We start from the raw sequence: 19301 nt of genomic DNA on the forward strand, positions 1-19301 counted from the left end.
CTCCTCCACTGCTGACCTATGCTAACACAGCTCCAGTGACTTCAGTCAACACTGGCTGAAGATGTGGAGCACACCTCATACAAAAGGGTTGTTCTTGTGCACTGTACATGACTTTACAGCTGCAGAAGGCACCTAGGCTTTCTCTGCTCATATCCTGAGATGAAATCAAATGTTGTGTAAGGAAGAAATCAAACATAAAGGGGGCAACGACCTATGGGCATAGTTGACCCTAGACAAATGGAATAAATTTATTGGAAATAGAGGGTTCTCATTCAAGACCTTTCATTCTTAAAATAAAATTACATGGCACATTGGCAGGAGTTCTGGCACTGCTCTAACACCAGTCACAATTTCACATTTAATACATGCTGTAAAAATAGCACATTTGATTCACATGAGCATGTCACGTCACATAACTGTAGCACTGTGCTGCAAGTTACATTTTCTACCCGCCCTATGAATGTGCTGCCTTCCTTTCCCACACTCCAGCTCTCACAGCTCCCTGTGAGCACAAGTCCAGCAAGATTTAATCAGGCTGAGCAATCTCAAAACTCATTTTTCAAATAGGTGGAGTCAAACCAGCTACTACTGCACTAAACAAAGTCCTCTTGGAAAAAGAAGAAAAGAGGGAGTACAATCAGGTGTTATATTAAAACAAAAAACAACCACCAAAACTCATAAATGATGCTCATTTTATACAACCTGACTTTACCTACGGCTCTAGTGTTTCTATTTGAGTAATCCCTTAAACAGAATGCAACTCTGGGGCTTTCAACAGCATCTCCTCTTCCTCTGCTGTTGCTAATACACACATCTCTGGCCTGACATGTCTCCTGCCCCCCATTTTCCACAACAGGCACTTGCTCCTTTCAAAAAGTGAATTCTTCCATAAGAAGAGAGCGGTGGGACTGATAGCAAGGCTCCTTGCTGACCGCTCCAACCATGTAGCATCACACACTGGTTCACCCTCCCTGGCCCCTCTGCTGAGCCAACAGTGGGCAGAGGACAAAGCCATGGACACAGGAGCTGTTTCCTGCTGGGAGCTGTCCTGAAAGGGGCTGGGAAAAGCGCCAGGCCAGCAAAAGGCAGGGCAGGGCCCCGGCAGCCCCCGGCGTGCCGAGCCGAGACTGCTGCGCTCGGCAAAACAGCCGGATCAATATGGAAAGGAGAAAGAGGGGAGGCAAAGAGCAATTACAACGAAATGGAACTTTCCTCAGTTTCTCTCCGAGTTCCATGGCATAAATCATGCAGAGCTCATATATTTAGCATCTTTGTTGAAGACACTGCGTGGCCCAAGTAATTTTGCTCACAGTTTATGTACTTCTTGAAAATACAGTCTCTGATTTGATGCTCAGACATTAGGCAGACATTAAGTATGTTAATATTGCAGTTGTAATTACATGTTTTTTTCTTCTAATTTTGGAAGGATAACTCTTTGAAATAATTACATAGAGGGTGAGTTAGGTTCTGGGAAATGGTTGAGTCACCAAGAGTCACATCTGCACTCACGCAGAAAGGCTCAATGAAATCCTAAACATTTTTATCCCTTATAATTATAAGAGCTAGGAAAAGCAAAAAAAGTTGGTTTATGCCTTTTAGGAGAAACACACAAAGTCTATTTGAGAGATGCTATAGGGATTTCCTCTAACAGAAACAGTGTAGCTGCTATGACCAGTTTCTGCCTTTGGACTTGCTGAGGATTTTCCACTTCACAATTAGAACAGTATTTTATGTTTATCCAGTACCTCCATACTTAAAGAGCACACAGCCAAACTACAAACAACATCTCTCAAATCTTAAAAGATTCCCACACAGAACTCCCACCTAGAGCCAAAGATGAAATGGAAGAGGATATGCAATCCACTGTACACAGACAACTCCAGTTTGTAGTACAGTCACTGCATAATAGGACACTGAAATACTCCCAAAAGGACTGAAGAAGGAAATTACATACAACTGAAACTGCCATTTAAATGTCAGGCTTGCAGAATTCTAACTCTGAAGCTGCTTATTTTGGAGCAACCAAGGACCCGTGGAAAAAAAAAAAACAAAAACCACAAATGAAAAGCAAAGGGAACTTTTCAGTCTTCAAAAATGGGGTTTTAAAACCTGAAGTTCTAACATTTTAACAAATTCATCATCAGCAAAAGTAAGTTCAAGTGGACCTGCTGCACCTTATTATCCTCTTTCCTTGCCCAGCTGTAATGCAGATTTATTTCAGCAGCCCTGGGTCTCTCAGTAGTGTTTGTGTGCTACCCGCAGGTCTGTAGTCCTCTATTCATCCATGTTATTTAAATAATAATACATATGTATAATCCTCCTTCCTTCTGTAACTGTTCTACTTGAAGAACCAATTAATTCCATTTGTTACTTCCTGGTGTATTATTTCTTCTCTACAAGCTGGAATCCCTTTAGGAGCCCTGTCTTGCCCTTGACTACTGATTATTTCCTTGGCTTTTCAATCATCAGAGCCTCTTCCTGTGGATTTTAGAGCATTATTGTGATTGTCAATTTTAATAATGCAGGTTTCCATAGTCTGTGCCTGCTGCAGGCCTTTTAAAAAAGACAGAAAAAAAGGGCAATCCTGCTTTAAAAATAAATGAACCAATCATTTTGATTTTTTAAAAATGTAAGTAACTCGGTCTTGCTTATTATATGCTCATATATTATGTGATGCATATGCAAACACTGACAGACACACAGCTCTTCTCTCTTTCTGTTCTGGTCTAAGATATAGCCACAAAATGCCTTCATATTTAGAGAAAGGGAGCTTCCAGAAGAACAAAGCAGGAAAAGGAGCACCCTTTAATTACCCATTTAAATGCCTGTAAGCAGAAGGCACTAAACTCAGACCTTTGAATCCTGATCCCTCTGAGGAATGGCGAAAGCCATTGTATCTGCTGAGGTTATATTGGCTTTTTTTCAAGACATTATAGATGAAAAACATTTAATATATTCTCAGGAATGTATTTGTTTTGTAAGCACCTGACTGAATGATCCTTAAGTGCTTGAATAAATACTTACATGCAGAAAATTCAGAAACAAAGGCATTTCCTGAGGCATCAGGCTTCAGGAAGCAAAGTTTCAGATCACCTGTACTTCCTTCTGCACTGATACATGATTAGGGGAAGCATTAAATGCCTCCACACTGCTGTGGCTGGTTTAATTTAGCTATCAGGCTTCAGGCAGAGCTACACCACCACCAGATTCACTCCTCCAGCTGCAGCCTTGGAAATTAGAAATCTCCAGCCAATGTCACTGGTCATCTCTATTTGCCTGCACCCAGCCTGCTCTGGCATGGAGTGCACAAAGGGTATTAAAACTCTTCCAATTCATCTGCCAAAATGAACAGCACAGTAATGCCTCCAGTTCCAGCAGGGCTTCTGCTGATGGTTTTAATAGCTGAATTAAAACCATAAATAGAAACAACACTCCATCTTAATGCGCTGCTCTGTACTGCTACCACCACCTGAAGTGGTGCTGTGGAGCTGAGAGCAGGAGAGGAGTCAATGGCAAGCTTCTCGGATGCTACCTTGGCCAAGCTCCACAGGATGTGTCTCCTGTCCTGCTGCCTGAGAGATGGCAAGGTGCCCACACAGTTATTTTAGAACTCTTCACTGTGGCAGAGCAAAATTAGGCGCAGCTCTGAGCTTCCAGTTACATCTGTCTGTAAATAAACAGCGCATCTGCTCTCTGAGCTGCACAGGCACCGAGAGGCTGATGTTTGTGAGGTTATTCAGGACCAGCTGAGATGCAGCTCTGCCCCAGTTTTGTCCAAATAATGATTTCCAAATTAAACCCACCATAAGGCTGCTGATGAGAGCAAGCCAAAGCTCACAGCCGTACTGTATCTATGAGCTTTCAAATGCTGCCTTAGCATCTTCCTTTTAGTTACTGATCAACATAAGCACAAGCTCATCTGGTTTCAAAGAAGTGCTATGAAAAAATACAACAAACCAGTTATGTCAGGCTGTGGGAACACACCACAGTCAATCACCTAACAATTAGTAACAGTACTCAATAGAGGTATAACTAGTAAAGTCCTACTAGCACAGAAAGCAGTGTGCAAAAAGGACGGGGGAAATGGACAAGCTGAAATGCTGGGAAAGAAAATGCACTTCCCTCCAAAAACCACCTATCTTTTACCAAGGAGTTAGAGCTAAGAAGAGCAGACAGAGCTAACAAAGTAAGGGGCAGCATAGAGAAAGGTCCTCAGTGGCCAGAAGGGTCTTGTGTTCAGCTTTCAGAATCCAAGGAAAACAGAACATCCAGTGAAATTGGTTTCATGCCAGCCAAGGGATCACTATTGAGATCATTATCATACTCCCAGACCTCAGCATTTAGGTTTGTTCACAGCCGGTTCTCACACACAAAATCATTTTTTATATGAGACAATTCATGTTCACATTTACACTCCCATCTTGTGGCACAAGCCAAACATTTGTTAGTGGTTTTCAGAGAGCCATTTCCCACTAGGGTAGCTCAAGGATGAAGCTTTCACCTTCTTTGGGAACAGCTGCTCCTGGCTATCTCCAGGGACATGATTTGGAAATACATTGACCCCAGTCTGATTCATGATGAATATGCACATAGAAACATAAAAATTGTGAGTATGCATTTATGCAGAATAATGCACACAAAATATGCATTAGGCTCCCTTGTAGTGCTCATACCTACAAAAGGTTAAATAGCCCTCAGTGAGAGAGAGCTATTTAAATGGACTTTTTTATAATGGCAAACAATAATGCATTCTGATTACCTTTTGACATGGCTTACTTCCAGTCAGCATTAAGGAAAATTACTACCTGATTTCAATACATCTTGGTTCAATTTCATGCAAGCTTATTGTCTTCTAATTATCAACACAGCAATTTGATCTGCATCCAGATAAAGGCACTGCCCTGACTTCTAACACCAGAGCAACGCCCGTGGTGGTGTGCTGATTTCTCAAGCAGTAAGCAGTTTGCTGTTGCCTCACATCCCCAAGGCACAAATAAGCAGATGCTGCATTAAAGCTTGTTTTACAAAACTGCTTCAGTCGTGGTATACATTTTTAATATAATATACTGAGTGCAATACAGCAAAAAATTCCAGGGCCAGTAAAATCCTACAAATTCATTAGCAAAACCAGCTTCTCAGTTAAATCTAGCTGAAGACTAGCTCTAGTTGAAAATGACTGTCCAGGAGAAGCTGAAATGAGTGGAAAGCTTGATTGTGCTTGCTCCATGTGAGCATGGCTCAGTTTACCACCCCTTCTCAATGTCAGGTGGGATTGCTTCTCATCAAGGACAGGCTTCACTAACCTTTCTCTTCTTCTTCTCACAAGGATACCATGGTTGGCCTAAAACTCACATTTTTTTTACAACGTTACAATTCTGAGTGTAAAAGCAGAGGTACAGCTTTTCATAGTCAGAATGGCTTCTATACAGAACGCACTAGTAGGGAAATGTGTTGGAGCACGCCGTGACATCCTTTCATTCATGGGTGGGTTTAAAGGATCAGAAATTATTACCCTCTGTTTTTGAAAGAAAAGCCAAAGGAAAAAGCAACATTTTCACTCTCCTTGGCTTATTTGCATTTCTTACCTACATTCCTCTCCCTCAGATGACATTGTGAGCTGCAGGATGACAAGGGAAGAGCACCTCTGGAGTACTCTCTAGCTAATCCTCTGCAATGCCTGTAAACTACCCAGTGAGTTGGTGGTTACAACAGGAGCTCTTCAAAAGCACAGTGTGCTCTTCCTCCAAACAGAGGGAAATCTTTGTTGAGCCCTTTGAAGAAACTCAAGCTAGGAGAGGATTATTATTCTTAAAAGTCTTTTTTTAATGGCAGTGTAATGCAAAATATTCCAAAAATTAGTCTAGCCAGCAGCAGACTAAGGTTAAGATAAATCATCTGGTGGCTGCCTCTGGTAAATGTGACATTTGTCTTGATGGTGTTTATGGCATTACTGGCTGCTATTGCTGAGAGCCACATTCCAGCAGCCTTGTGTGACCACCTGCCTTAAAGGAAGAGAAGTTCTGTAACACAACCTGCAGGATTACTGTCTTTTATGAAACCCTCTGGCATTAAATCTTTCCAGACAATAACAGTGCAACCACAGCAAGGAGGATGAAATAGCAGAAGTGCTTTCCCTTCCTCACCACTTATTTCTTCTGTACTTCACTGTGTTCCCTGCCCACCTCTCTTGGATGTATTTAGCCTGTGTCCCAAAGGGCCACAAGGCCAGGCTGCTCTGCAGTGTCCCCTCCCACCCCTCTTTATGCACAAACACAGCTATGAGAGTGAGCTTAGTTTTGTCTACATGAATTAAAGCCACCTTCAGTACCATCTTCCCCCTTACGGGAGATAATGAAGATGAGGGTTGCTAAAACTGTTTATAAGCTCAGCTGAGACATTCAAGCTGAACCAGTCCAGCCCCTTATGAATAACACTAAAAGTTAATACTAAGCCCTAAAACCAGAAAGAATCTCACTGCCTGCCCCACTCTGAGACACTGCCATTTGACAAGTGACATGACTAAAGGAATGCTCCATGCCACTAATTTAAGTCTGGAATTTGCAGGGGTTTATGTGGTGACACTTGTATCATACATGCTAGCACCAACTACCACTGCACAGTAATTGGGCACTAATTTAACCTGGCCTTAGCAACTTGTGCAGCCTGACAGCTCCCCGTGCAGCTCACTGCAGTCAGAGCAGGGTCTGCTGGGGATCTTATGCTCCTTCCACATCCCTCCAAATTAATGTCATTTCATCAGCTACTTCTACAGGGCTATTAACACAGAAAATGCAGAGATGACAGAGATGGCCCTGATCCTGAAGGCCTTTTATGGGAAGGGAGAAAGCTCAGATTATGTGCACAGCCACCACGTGTTGTTTAAAACAAATGGGGGTACGTATTCCTAATTATACAGATTGCACCAGTAATCTCCTCAAGAAAGGAGATACATCTCGTATAATACGATCAAAGATTGATTGCTTGTGCCACCATCTTTCCTGCCCCTAGCAGCTGTTTAATTCCCTAGTTAAGACAAGGCAAAATCTCTCCTTCCTGTGAAGTTGAAAAGCAATCTAGCAGGAAAATCTAGAGATGGAGACAAGAAAACATGGTGAAGTATCCTGGTGACTTCCCAGGATACTATGTGTAGAAGTTTCTTCCCATTTGTTTATTTACTTTAAACCTTCTTGTGTTCTGCATTTATAATTGTTTGCAGATAACTGAAATGCTCTAGAAAGTTACTTCAGATATACTTTCCAATGCATAAATCACTGACAGATTTTCTCAGCATTACTTCCAAATTAAGGGTACTTGTTTGTCCCCAGTACTGGCTTGAGACTGTATCAAGCCATGGATTATTCTCAGTGTAGATGATATCTGTAAAACAGATCTACCTGACCCTAACTGCCCATGGAAATCAACAGGTTCTCTTTTAACCAACAAATGTTGTAGCACAGGAGTTGAGATGGAATGGAAGTACCTAAACCTCAGGTACAGGTTAGATGGATAGGCACAAAGGAAAACAGAAAATGCTGTGAAAGACAGCCCAGTACCAGCTCATGCCTGTTAAAACCACTCTTTTCAAGTAAGAATAAATGCCTCAAACCCAAAACTTTTCACTTCCTATGTATTATTGTGAATTCAAAAGTGGCTCATGGTAGCGTTTTCAAATAAAAAGGAATCCAAGAAAATCCTCCTGACAATAGAAGGAAAATTTCAGACTAAAAGCAGCTGTTATGCAGCTAAAGGCATCCAGAAAAGAGTTCCTTAGAGCAGAGGTGCTAGTACATGCTGCACCTTTGTATCCCCAGCCCTCAAGTAGCACTAATGGGTTCAGATACAGATTTACTCCACTGGTTTAAAAGAGTTTCTCCCCGTGTAAAATGCTCTCATTTTAACAAAAACCCAAAATTACTGCTGCTGCCTGTAGACACTGCTTAGTCATTTGTCATCCTCACCTTTAGGAGACTGATGAAGCATTGGGATTGAGGGCCTCAGATTTGATGAAGCACATTTTCCAGCCTCCCACAGCACAGGAAAGATGCAACCTTTCCCTGCTGACACAAGGGAACCCCCAGCAAGGGACAGTTGCATGGGGGCAGGAGGAGAAAAACCCCAGGAGGAAACCAGAAAGAACACCAACAGCAAGGATGGAGCCAGGCTTGGCATGGGCCCAATCCCTGGAATCTCATGGTGTGACTGTGTAACCTGCTGAGTGCCCCCAGCTCCCCTCTCCTTCTGGGAAATGTGAGGGGTCTGAAAGCAGCTATGGGCAGCGTCCAAGGGAGCTGGGTCAGGAGGGGCTCTTGATGACAAAGGTGCTGGGTGCTGTCACCAAGCCCTCTGCAGAGCCTCTCCAGTGCCTGCAAAGGCTTCACAGGGCACTCAAGGCTGTGAAGCCAGCTTTCAAAGGTCCCCTGCTGCTCTTTCTGGGCCACCTGAGGGATGGCAGGACCCTGCCCCTGAAGTTCTGAGCACTTTGTTGAGCTTTCCTTTCCAGCACAGACACACAGGTGCAGCACCACCAATCCTGGGATGAGAGGACACCAGGACACTCCTCACACAAATGGAGAGGAGGGACTCATCCCCAGCCCATGATGTCCTGCACTGTGGGGCTGATGTCCAGCTGAGAGGGGACAGCACTGCTGTGCCATGCCACAGAATGCTGGAGGCAGGAGCCAGGTGACAGCCCCCAAAACTCACCATGGCAGAGCTCACAGTTCTGCAAACACTCAAATGCTTGATTTCTGGGGATTGTTATACAAGGGCAGGGGATTGCTCTGCACATCCCTAGCAAAAGCTTCCAGAGAGCCAAGGAAAAAAGAAAAGACTAACAAAAGCTTTCAAAAATATTTGAGAAAACCTGTGCCAAAATCTCCTTGGATGTGTATCCATGACTAAGCATGAGAAGTGAATTGCTGCTGCCGTGCAGAGGGTGCTGCTTGCTGGTCATGGTCTAAAAGCACTGATGCAGCAATAAGCACAGCTTAATTGCCAAGAAGCTTCCATACTAATAGCAGAATTTTTGGTCAGAAACATGTGAAAGCCTGTAGGTTTTGGAGCAGTAAAATAGAACTGGGGCCGTATGGTGGCAGAACAAAGTCTGCTGAAGAATGTTGTATTTTCTGCCTTTGATAGGGACTTTCCAGAGCTGTCAGCTGTGCTGCAGAATTAGAAACCTGACATTGCAGCAATCAGTTTTTAGATTTCAAGCTGTTCGAATGACTTGTCTCCAGGGAGGAATATGCAGCAGGCAGGAATCAATAGTGGAACAGGTAAAGATGCCAGGGTACAAGGGCAGCCTCCCCAAGCCACGCCCCAGCCAGCCAGGCACATCTGCCAAAAAGGAGACCTGGGAGAGGATGACAGCAAACCTTGCTCTCTCTCTGAATCAGTACCAGAGAGGTGCTGTAGACAATTCACTGCATTTGTGAGATTGCAGCTTGATTATATTTGCTTCCACCTTAGAGACAGATCTTCCACACGCCCTCAGTTCACACCATGCCAGCGCTCCAAGGCACTTGCTGGAGAGATTATAAAAGAGCCTCTTTTATCATAACCTCACCTCTGAATGCATTTCAGGTGACACCACTTAATTTTAGCCAATCTGAACAGCTAATTAGATGTAAACAGATTGAAAAATTGTACACACGGGACAACTCATTTTTCAAAAGGCCACTAATCTAAACAAACCTGAGTCCATCAATTCACTTCAACATTTGTCTAAATGAATTACAGCACAGACCTGTCCTGCACTGGCCTTGTGATTCATATAAGAGGCTTCCTCCTCTTTTGATGAAAATTTCAGGCACTGTACAAAAGAAGAAGTTATTTATTTATTTATCAAGGCCCTATTATAACAACTATGAAGATGCCTTTCTGTCTGAGTCTAGTGGACAACGTGTTATGAGCCAAAGCAATTCCAGACTATTCTGGTACTTTATCTTTTGCCTCCCAAACACATCACACACACCACATCAAACACAGGAAGGCTCTCTGCAGCAAGAGATAAAAATCAAATTATATTCAATCATGATCAATACTGGTTGGAACATCAGAGCTCCTTGGGTGTGATCCTCCCCTGGAGAAATGAGAGGGAAAAGAATCCTGGACAGATCCTCCAGAGACATCTGGGGATCCTCCTCCCCTTCTGGACTCCCTCCAAGCACCAGTTGGAACAGAGCAGTGAATACACTGGGAATCAGGGAAGCAGTGCAGGACAGAGAAGCTCCAAGGGGTCTGTCACAACTCACATGAGATCAGGAGCTACTGAGGTTATCCAGTACTGGCAACACAGAGAAGTGTTAGGATGCAATGCAGGGTAGTGTGGCCTATTTTTTAATACAGAGCAATTAGCAGAGCATTATGCATGAAGTTTTCCACTTGCTACTAAAGCCCACATTGCTTCCCTACGTGCAGATGTAAATGTACACAGTCAGATGGGAGAGGGCAGGGAGAAACACACTTGTGTGGATTCTGAAATGAACAAATATATCCACATAATCAATCCCTTTCTGGACTGCTTAGCACAGCAACCTTGCTGAACAAAATAAGCTATACTCTGCCTAATTCACATGTAAACTAATTTATGGTACCTAGAACTAAAAGCTGCTGAGCATCTGTTGTGATCTTCCATGTGACAGAGGCCCTAGACTTTCAAATTCATCCCCATTTGAACAGAGCAATCCAGACACCCAAGGGTCAAAACCTCAAGCGCTGCAGAATCGTACATAACTTTTAATCACTTACTTCATTGTGCCATTGCCTTCATTTACAAACACACCTATACTTCACTCTGAGTTTGTCTAGCTTTAATTGCCAGCCCAGCATCTCATTAGACCCTTGTCTGTCAGCATAAAGAGCCTGCTGCTCATTTGTGCTCCCCACACTGGTACTTACTGCTGGTGACCTGAGCAACCCTTTCCTTTCCCCGGCAGAGCCTAAAGCATCCAAGCTTCCAGGGCTGCCTTTGCTTGGCAGCCACGCCCTTGGCTGCACACAGCCTGCTCCCCTGCTCTCGGGGCCTTTGGAGCTGCAGCCAGCTCCTCTGGGGAAGGTGGAGGCAATCTGACATCCTTACTCCTGCTCAAGAGCCTGATTCTTAAACACACCAGCGGCCCTTGGCCCTGCTGTGTGTGCAGAGCACTCTGACACAAGCCCACTACCAAAACTCAGCTTTCTCTGGAGCATCACTGTTTCCAGCAGCGTTTCCCCACTCACTTTCTGCTTTCTTGTCTTTGCTCTGTGGTTGTGGCTTTATTTTTGGCCACACTAAAGAACCTGCTTTGGCACCAGAGTACCACATAAATCAGAGTGGGTTGTGACAGCGAACCACTCATTTCTTCCTTCCCCGGATATAACTTTTGAGAACCTGATCAGTGAGAATAGTATGTGCCCACCTAGGCTACTGGTAAAACAAACCAACAAATAAATAAAGAGCACAAGGCAGATCCTTTTGCTGTCTATCTAACAAAGATAAATCCACTTATAATTACATCCTGAAAGGCAGTTTTTACTCCACTAATTGCGTACCACGTCAATTTTGCACGATTCTTGTTCCTTAATCAGTGTCATGTAGCAGCATGCCAAACGCTTCACTGACATCCACGTACACCACATCAACCAAACTTGGAGCTTCATAAATAACATTTCAATTAGTTGACAGAATCTATTACATCAGCCCATATTGCTCAGCATTAATTCTCATTTATTTCTTTATTGAGCAGGTCCGGGACTGCGTGTCCTGTTCTACCTCAATCAATGTCAGATTGGCAGGCCTATAAATATCTGATTTTTCCCCCTACCTTACCCTTTTTAATACCTACACATCTACATTCTTCCAGACCTTTAAAACTCTCCCACATTGTTAGGTTTATGAAAAACCAACACTAAAATTCCTCAGTCAGCTCTCTTTACACTGCTACCTGCAAGATAAGGGGCTGTAGAGGTTAAAAGAGCCCTGCTTTGGTATCTGCTTTTTCAATGGACTTAAATAGGCACCATCATGATCTAACTCCCATGCAGCTCGAAGAAATGGTATCAACAAGTCCAAGGCATTAAAAAAATTCATGTAAAATAACATGAAATGGTTTTGACCTCGTCTTCCCCGAGTTGTGATATTTTCAAACTGCAGTTTAGAGATCTCCCTGTTGTTCAACACTTTGGGCTTCTATTCAAGCATTCTCCTGAGCAACAAGCTATGTGCTTGTTTTAAAGTAGAAACAAAGCTTTTTCTATAAAAGCTATTCAAAAACCTGGGCTAGAAGACTCATGGCAACATCTTAAGAACTGGTAGTGCTCTCCCATAAAATTCTAACTCATCTGGATTTGATTATGAATTACTCTGGATTCCTGGGCTTGCACCACACTCATGAAACTTGTCCTGTGTGTGCATTTACATAAAGGAGGAGGTTGTCTCCAGTTTGCTAAGTGTCTAGGAATCAGTTGTGCCCTTCCTGAAGATGAACTCCCACTGACTTCAAATCTAGCAGGCAAAATTTCTGGTTTCATTTCCCAATCTCTGAAAGGAAAGAAAACCTCTTAGACAAAAGGGAATTTAAACATCAAGTGCAGAATACATTAAATTTGCCAGATGCAGCTGAGATCTGAAATGCAAGAGTTGGAGAAAGCGAATACACGAAGCTTTAGAGAGAGACTTGGCAGTTTTCATCCCATTTGTTCTTTTTAAGATCTCATGAGAGCATCTAACAAAATCCTGCGTCACACCAAAACCTGCTCAAAGCAAGCACACAGTGAATCAGCTTCTTCAACCACTAAACCACAGAATACATAATGGTGAGATGCATGAGGATCTGAAGCAGTTCTGGTCACTCCCAGACTGCCTCAGATCCCACTTGTGCAAGACATCCACATTCAGAGGAGAAATTCAAAAATCAATGGCATTTAGGCATGTGATAAAACCAAAGCATGTGCTTGAACACATGCTCCTGCCCCATGATGGAAGGTGTTTGAAGCAAGCATGGAAGAGCCATTTGAAAGCTTAAAAACCATTCTTTTCCTCTGTGGAAGAAATCCCTGCACAAAAAAGCAAAACAGTGGGCTAGATTTGCCTCTCACTGTCATCACAGCTAATCTCTAGCGACTCCACAGTTGTCACAAGGAAAATTAATCCAGGTTTACAGAGATGTAACAGACAAATCTAGACCACTACATCTCTCTCTTGCTGTGTTTACAATAACAGTCCAATAAATGAGTATTTGTGATCGGGCACTGCTTTTTTAATCTGTTTGCTGGAGTATCATAGGATTTGTTTGATGATTTGATGACTTAGTTATTAGTGGATTTACAGATTGCATATGATTAGCCAGCATATTTTGGATTTTTTTTTTCTCTGTTTCTATGCAGAGAAGCAATTTTGACTTCTAAAGCAAAACCAGGGCATCGTCAGTAGTTTTTAATGTAGGTGAACATCTTCCATTCATAGAATCCCTGTGTAGCTCTGAACTACTTACACAAAGTGCCAAAAACCTAAAGGATTGCATAATGCAGGAAAGAGGCTATGAATGAACGTCATTCATACTTCTTGCCTACACAAGTCTGTGGATCTTCATGGCATCTCCTATTCATTTTCTTCAGTTTTGCATGAATGGCTGAAAACGGGCCACAAATCATTCACTGCCCGTCAAAACTCTTCCCGTGGCATTTCTCAGTGCCTGCTTGATGGGACCAGGAGCACAGCAAGGACTGCTGCCCATCAATAACACAGCAGGCACAGGTAGAAAACACAGTGCTTTTCACTGGGTGTTTATGCCTCCCAGCTTCAGAAGCAGCCACAAGAACACAGGCAAGATCCAGGTAATGAAATCCAAGCCCACCATCTTCCAGGGCTGGTACTTTAAAACCCTGAAGAGCTTCTAGGAGCTATGGGGATTGGCTCAAGCATCTCAGCCTAGCAGGGTTGATGAGCTCAGTACTTAGCTTAAATGAGAGCCTAAGACGAGTCCAAAAAATGGTATTCCTGTCATCTCCATACTTCCTAGGATTTTCCAAAATGGCTAATGCATCCTACCCAGCACAAAATGCCCTGGCAGGGCTCTAGGAGCCTGGCACTTGTGAACACCCAAGTGCTTCTCTTCTAGTCAACAAAAACATATGGGAACTTCATCCTTTCCTAATTTTTAAAGGCCAAAAAGAGACATGAACTGCCTTTCCCTGACCTAACTCTTATATAGGTCAGATGAGCACCAGCCCTGAACTGGAAGTCATGTAATCATGTTAGGACAACAAAGAGCCTGAGCTAATAAACCTGGCCTTTCCAAGAGCTTATTGGTTTGGGCTCAGTGCCATGCTGAGGTTAACAAGGTAAAAACCCGTTTAACAAAGGAGACATATTTGACCAACCACAGTCAGGTCAATCATTTAAGATTTAAACATTCCCTCCAGAGGTATTTACCCAGTCGCTGCACGTTGCTATAGTTGATTCTGTACCTTCTGATGCTGCTTTAAATTATATCTCCCAAATCAAATTAGAGTAAAAGAAGCTTTCCTATTTCCTTATTGCAGTTGACAATCGCACGTGGGGTCAGCAGAGAGTCTGAATTCACATGAGAGAAGCTTGAATCACCTATTACACCCAGCAAAAGAATCTGTAGCTCAAAATATGAATTCCCTTTTTTTCCAAGGTTAAACTAGAACAGTCAGAATATTCTCCCCTATATTGAGAACGTGTGTGCATGTGTGTGTTTATCAGCACTGCATTTTATACACTGCTTCGTTCAAACCAATATACACCAGGTTTTATGGTGTATTTTGGCTCAAGTGTGATTGCCAGGACAGTGTTTACAGCAATATTCAGCGTGTTCTGCATAGCCCTGCCCATCAATCAACACTGTAATAAAGCAGAAAGGGAAATCACTGGAAAAGCAGCAGAGCTGCTGAATTCAAGTAAGCCATTCAAAACTAGTACAGAGAAAATGCAAAGGCAATTGGGTCAAAGTAGCCATTTACCTATTGTTTAAAGGAAAAAAAGAAGCATATACATGCTGCATTATGGTTTGCCTTAAAAAAATAACATGGGCTGCAAAGTGTTAATTTTTTTCCTGCCTGTTTTCTCTGGGTTAGTGTTTCAAGATGACTGCTGCTCCATATAGATTTATAATATGTATGTGTTTATTCACACATCTCTAAGTCAACAGGAAAGGCAGACCAGAATACCAAATCTATCATTAAATCTACATGTTGGCACCTACAAAAAGCTGCAGGGCTTCATTTTTTTCTGGCTAAGATTGAAGGGATAAATTGAAAGAATGAACAAACAAACAAGGCACGCTCATCCTTAAAATACACACACAGAGCAAGAGAGGCAGAGAGAGGGGGAAAAGAAGGTGTCTTGTAAGGTTGTTGCCTTTCAGGTTTGTCTAACAGATCAGGAATAAGTTTAGGAGCAGTATAATCTCTGATTCTTTCTGGGTGTCACATGGGCTTGCTGACAAACACTGGGGCTACAAAGCCCCAGCCCTGGGCTGGCTCTGAAGCAACATGTGCTATTCCCAATTGAAACACTGGAATGTGATGCAGCTTCCAGCCCTTGCCCAACTTGAATATCCAGGCTCTGCTTCACAGTTTTTATTCTCTCCCCTACTGTGAAGAAGTGCTTCACAGTGTCAGGGTGTACCATCCTGGAATCCTAATCTTAGAATTAGCACCTCTAGATGCTACTGTAAAATAAATGATGATGATGATATTGATGAATTATCACTCGTTTGGTTGGTTTATTTTTATTTTACCTTAGTCTAGATCATAAAGAATTAACATAAAAATCAAGCTAGGATAAGATCTGTGTACCCAAGGCCCCACAGAATTCCCACTGAAGTCATTAGGACTTGAATGGAAATTGAAGAAGGCTCTGAAATGGATTCAAGGTAGGTGCTTCTGCACTGCCCTGCTGGGGGTCACAGCAACACCCAGGGTGACAGTCACCTTCAGTGCATCCACCAGACTGTGAATGAAAGCCAATCAACAGAGCTGGGAGTGCAGACAATGCAGGCAGGGCAAAGGAGTGCTCAGTGTGAAAATGAAACCGAGGAGAGATGTTCTTAGCCCATTAAGAGCTATAATGAAATACTGCATCTTGAGTTTGTTGCTGTTAGAAGGAAGCCAGGAAACGAGCAAGAATTCATTATAAAGCTGCTCAAGACCAAAACATGAATCATTGGGTTCTAAAAAAACCCAGTTGTCTAGAGAACGGCATAGATGAAAATGAATGGAATCTCTTTAAATTACTCTCTGTATAAAGTCTTTCACATTCATCCTTTCTGGCTTTCTGATTAGTATCTTTCTGGGATGTGGGTTTTTAAATAATTCCACACCACACTCCCAGCTTCTGCAATCAAAACACTGAAATGGCTCTTGATTCTGCATTTTTCATCTTCATTTACAGGGGAAAATGTCTTCTACAGTAAGAAATTTGAACACCTACTGTCCTACCCATCTACTGGATATCCCCAAAAGTGTGTGCTGAAGGCTCAGTAATCAAATGTGATTAAGATTCCCTCATCACTTTACAAATAAGGGGACTTTTGTATGTTATTGCTGCATAAAGGAGGATTAAATCACCTCTGGAAAGCCCTCAGGATCATTTAAGTGCTGAAAAACTGAGACCCCTCTGATCTCAGCATCCATGACAGGAAAGCAAAAAAACCCCAAATCCTACATAGTGAATTGAGAAGACTTCCCTGCAAACCCAGATGGGAACACCTACATGGAAAATATGGCACCAAAACACAGCCCCTGGCTGTTTTGTTCATGCTCTGACCAATTTCCTGAGAAAAGGAGGCTTGCATGACCACATGGTGTGCTTATCTACATCTGTCCCTCACACCAACCCCTTCCCAGCTATTTCTGAGCCCTCCAGCAATTACACTTTCCATGTGACAACTCCACTGAAGGAGGAGCAGCACTGGGAGCTGAACTGGTGTCAGTCATGGGGGAAAGCACCTCGAAGCTGGAAACTTGCCATGTTCTAAGAACCAGAAAAGCACAAGCTGAGTTCATTTCTTGCTAGATGTACCTCATCAGAGCAAAGAAATCCAACCATGAGATACAAGTCTGTTGAAAATTTTGTTCCCTTATCTCACAGCTGGCTGGCTGGGACCATCCCAATGGCAGGAGTTTTGCTCAAGAAGGATGCTGCCCGGTTATTCTGTTAACCAAGACTCCTTGGAGAAGCACAAGAAAGAAAAAACAATTCAAGAAAAATCAGAAACCACAGAAGATTGACTAAGACCTCTGGCTTCTCATAGGAACACGTCCCACTCATGACTGCTGGAGTGGATTTCACAAGACTTACTGTGATGACATCCAAAATTTATTACAGCTTTTACAACAAAACCATGTCTAGTAAAGAGTGATGTAGTGACAACATTTACTTGTCTGGATTTAGCTTCTTTGGGCACATAAATATACTTTTGTACTTCAAGAACAGCCATAGCTGCCTACTAAATCATGAATAATACAAGGCAGCTTTGTAGACCTTTAAACACATGTACCAACTTGGTTCTGTCTCCTTCCTAAATCTGCTTCCTTACTACCTGCACAGTCATCCCAAGGCCCTGCTCTGCTCATTGTCTATCAACCTGAGCTTCTGAAATGGAAGTCTTTGGAAATCATGCCTTTAAACTCCTATGCTTTCTGAGAATGGAATTCATTATTTTCAGACAGTGGCCAACTTTGTTTTCCCATCTCCTCAGTTACAAAACAAACTGAAAACTTTATCTGTCTTCCCTAGTACATGCATGATGAACTTAGTGCAACTTCATTTGAAAAACAAATTTATTGACCATAGGTGTGAAAACCCTATTGTACATATAAATCAAATAGTAGATTTCTAGTAAGCACTGAACAAGGTATTTTTCTGGTGTAATGGTTTAAAAAGAATCTAAAAGAACGTTAGAGTAAAATAGGAATAGGTGGAAAAACTAGCAGTATTTCACATTGCAGTTTTTGGGGAGCCAGATTTGAAGCATCTTGAAGTGCCCTGAGTTCCAGAAAGCAGCCTGAGTGTGATGTCAGAAAATCAGACCCTTGAAGTGCCTCATGCTCATGTTGTTGGCCACCTCACAGGTAAAATAATACCTTCCATACACACTGCACTCACTGATTCCTGGTTACAAAAATCAAACAAGGAATAGGGGGTACTTTGCCAAGCAACATGATTGTATTTGAAAAACCTGAATCCATCCAGGAGTAGCCATAAAACCAGGTCTGAGCCCAGCCCTGCTCTCAGTGTCACACCAAAAGCTGGTCCAGCTCCAGGTGGCTGCCCCAGCAGCCTTGCCCCTGATGCTGGCCTTGCCCTTCCCTGCCAGGGGAACTCTCCAGGACAGCCTTCCCCAGCTACCCACACTAGCCCTGACCCCCAGAGAAGGACCTACCAGCCCCAAAATCACACTCCTACCCCAAGGCAGGGCACTACCCAAACCCAACACTTATATTTCCAAGAAGGACTGATGTCAGACAAGCTAATCCATCTTGACTGCACCAAGAAATAAGGGGAAAAAACCCAAAATCCAATAAAACAAGCCCCTACTCAAATGCTAGTTTGCCCACATTTTACAGTATCCCCATATGCCACAAAGGGCTCAGGCTATTTTCACGTTCTGTTTTGCTGTTGCTGTTCTTATCAAAACACATTGTTCTTTCCCTGTGACATTTCTTCATATCTTTGAAAGAATGCTCTCTTCTACCACAAAATATTTGGCTTGAATCCTCCAGTGAGGAGGAGCCAAGGGTTTGGCTCATGTTTTAAAAACAAAAGAAATATTATCCTAAACATAAAACAAATGAGTGCAACTGTAACAGTAGATGGAGATAGAGCTCCTAGCACAACCTATGAATAATTCCAAGTCCTATTAGAAGTAACACAGCTTTCTGAATTTCCCTAGAAAACAGCATGTCATGATTAGGTTCCAGCTTGACTGAAATGCATAATACCACTTTTTTCAAAGACAGAGCTGAACAAAAGACAGTATGTAGCGCAACAACTTAGATTGCAAAGTGTATCCACTTACAATCTCAAATTGTGGAAGACACTGTGTGCACACATAAGAACAAGATAATAAAAGAGGGCTCTTACCTCCGTCCCCAGATCCTGAGCCAGCATCTGAGAAAAGAACAGAAAGGAATTTATATTCATGTGCTCCAGTATGTGCTGGGAGCATGCAAAGCAAGGCTTCAGTGAAGCGCACTACAGTGTACCTTGCCTTTGATGGCATCCCTGGGTAAATTATTGAGATCTAATCTGAATGTAATTCACTCAAGCCATCTTTCTCGTGTCTCTGGTT

The 19301-nt window shown here is 42.7% G+C and overlaps 1 protein-coding gene across 1 annotated transcript in view; it reads right to left on the minus strand.

The window, feature by feature from the left end:
• The window catches only part of TMEFF2 (transmembrane protein with EGF like and two follistatin like domains 2), a 125409-nt gene that overhangs the window by 95911 nt on the left and 10197 nt on the right, over positions 1-19301 (minus strand). The window contains exon 4 of the mRNA XM_058027435.1: positions 19094-19120. Coding sequence (XP_057883418.1) covers positions 19094-19120 — 27 coding nt within the window. The remainder of the gene's footprint in view (positions 1-19093; positions 19121-19301) is intronic.

Source organism: Melospiza georgiana, chromosome 7 (assembly GCF_028018845.1).
Source record: "Melospiza georgiana isolate bMelGeo1 chromosome 7, bMelGeo1.pri, whole genome shotgun sequence".
Classification (NCBI taxonomy): Eukaryota; Metazoa; Chordata; class Aves; order Passeriformes; family Passerellidae; genus Melospiza; species Melospiza georgiana.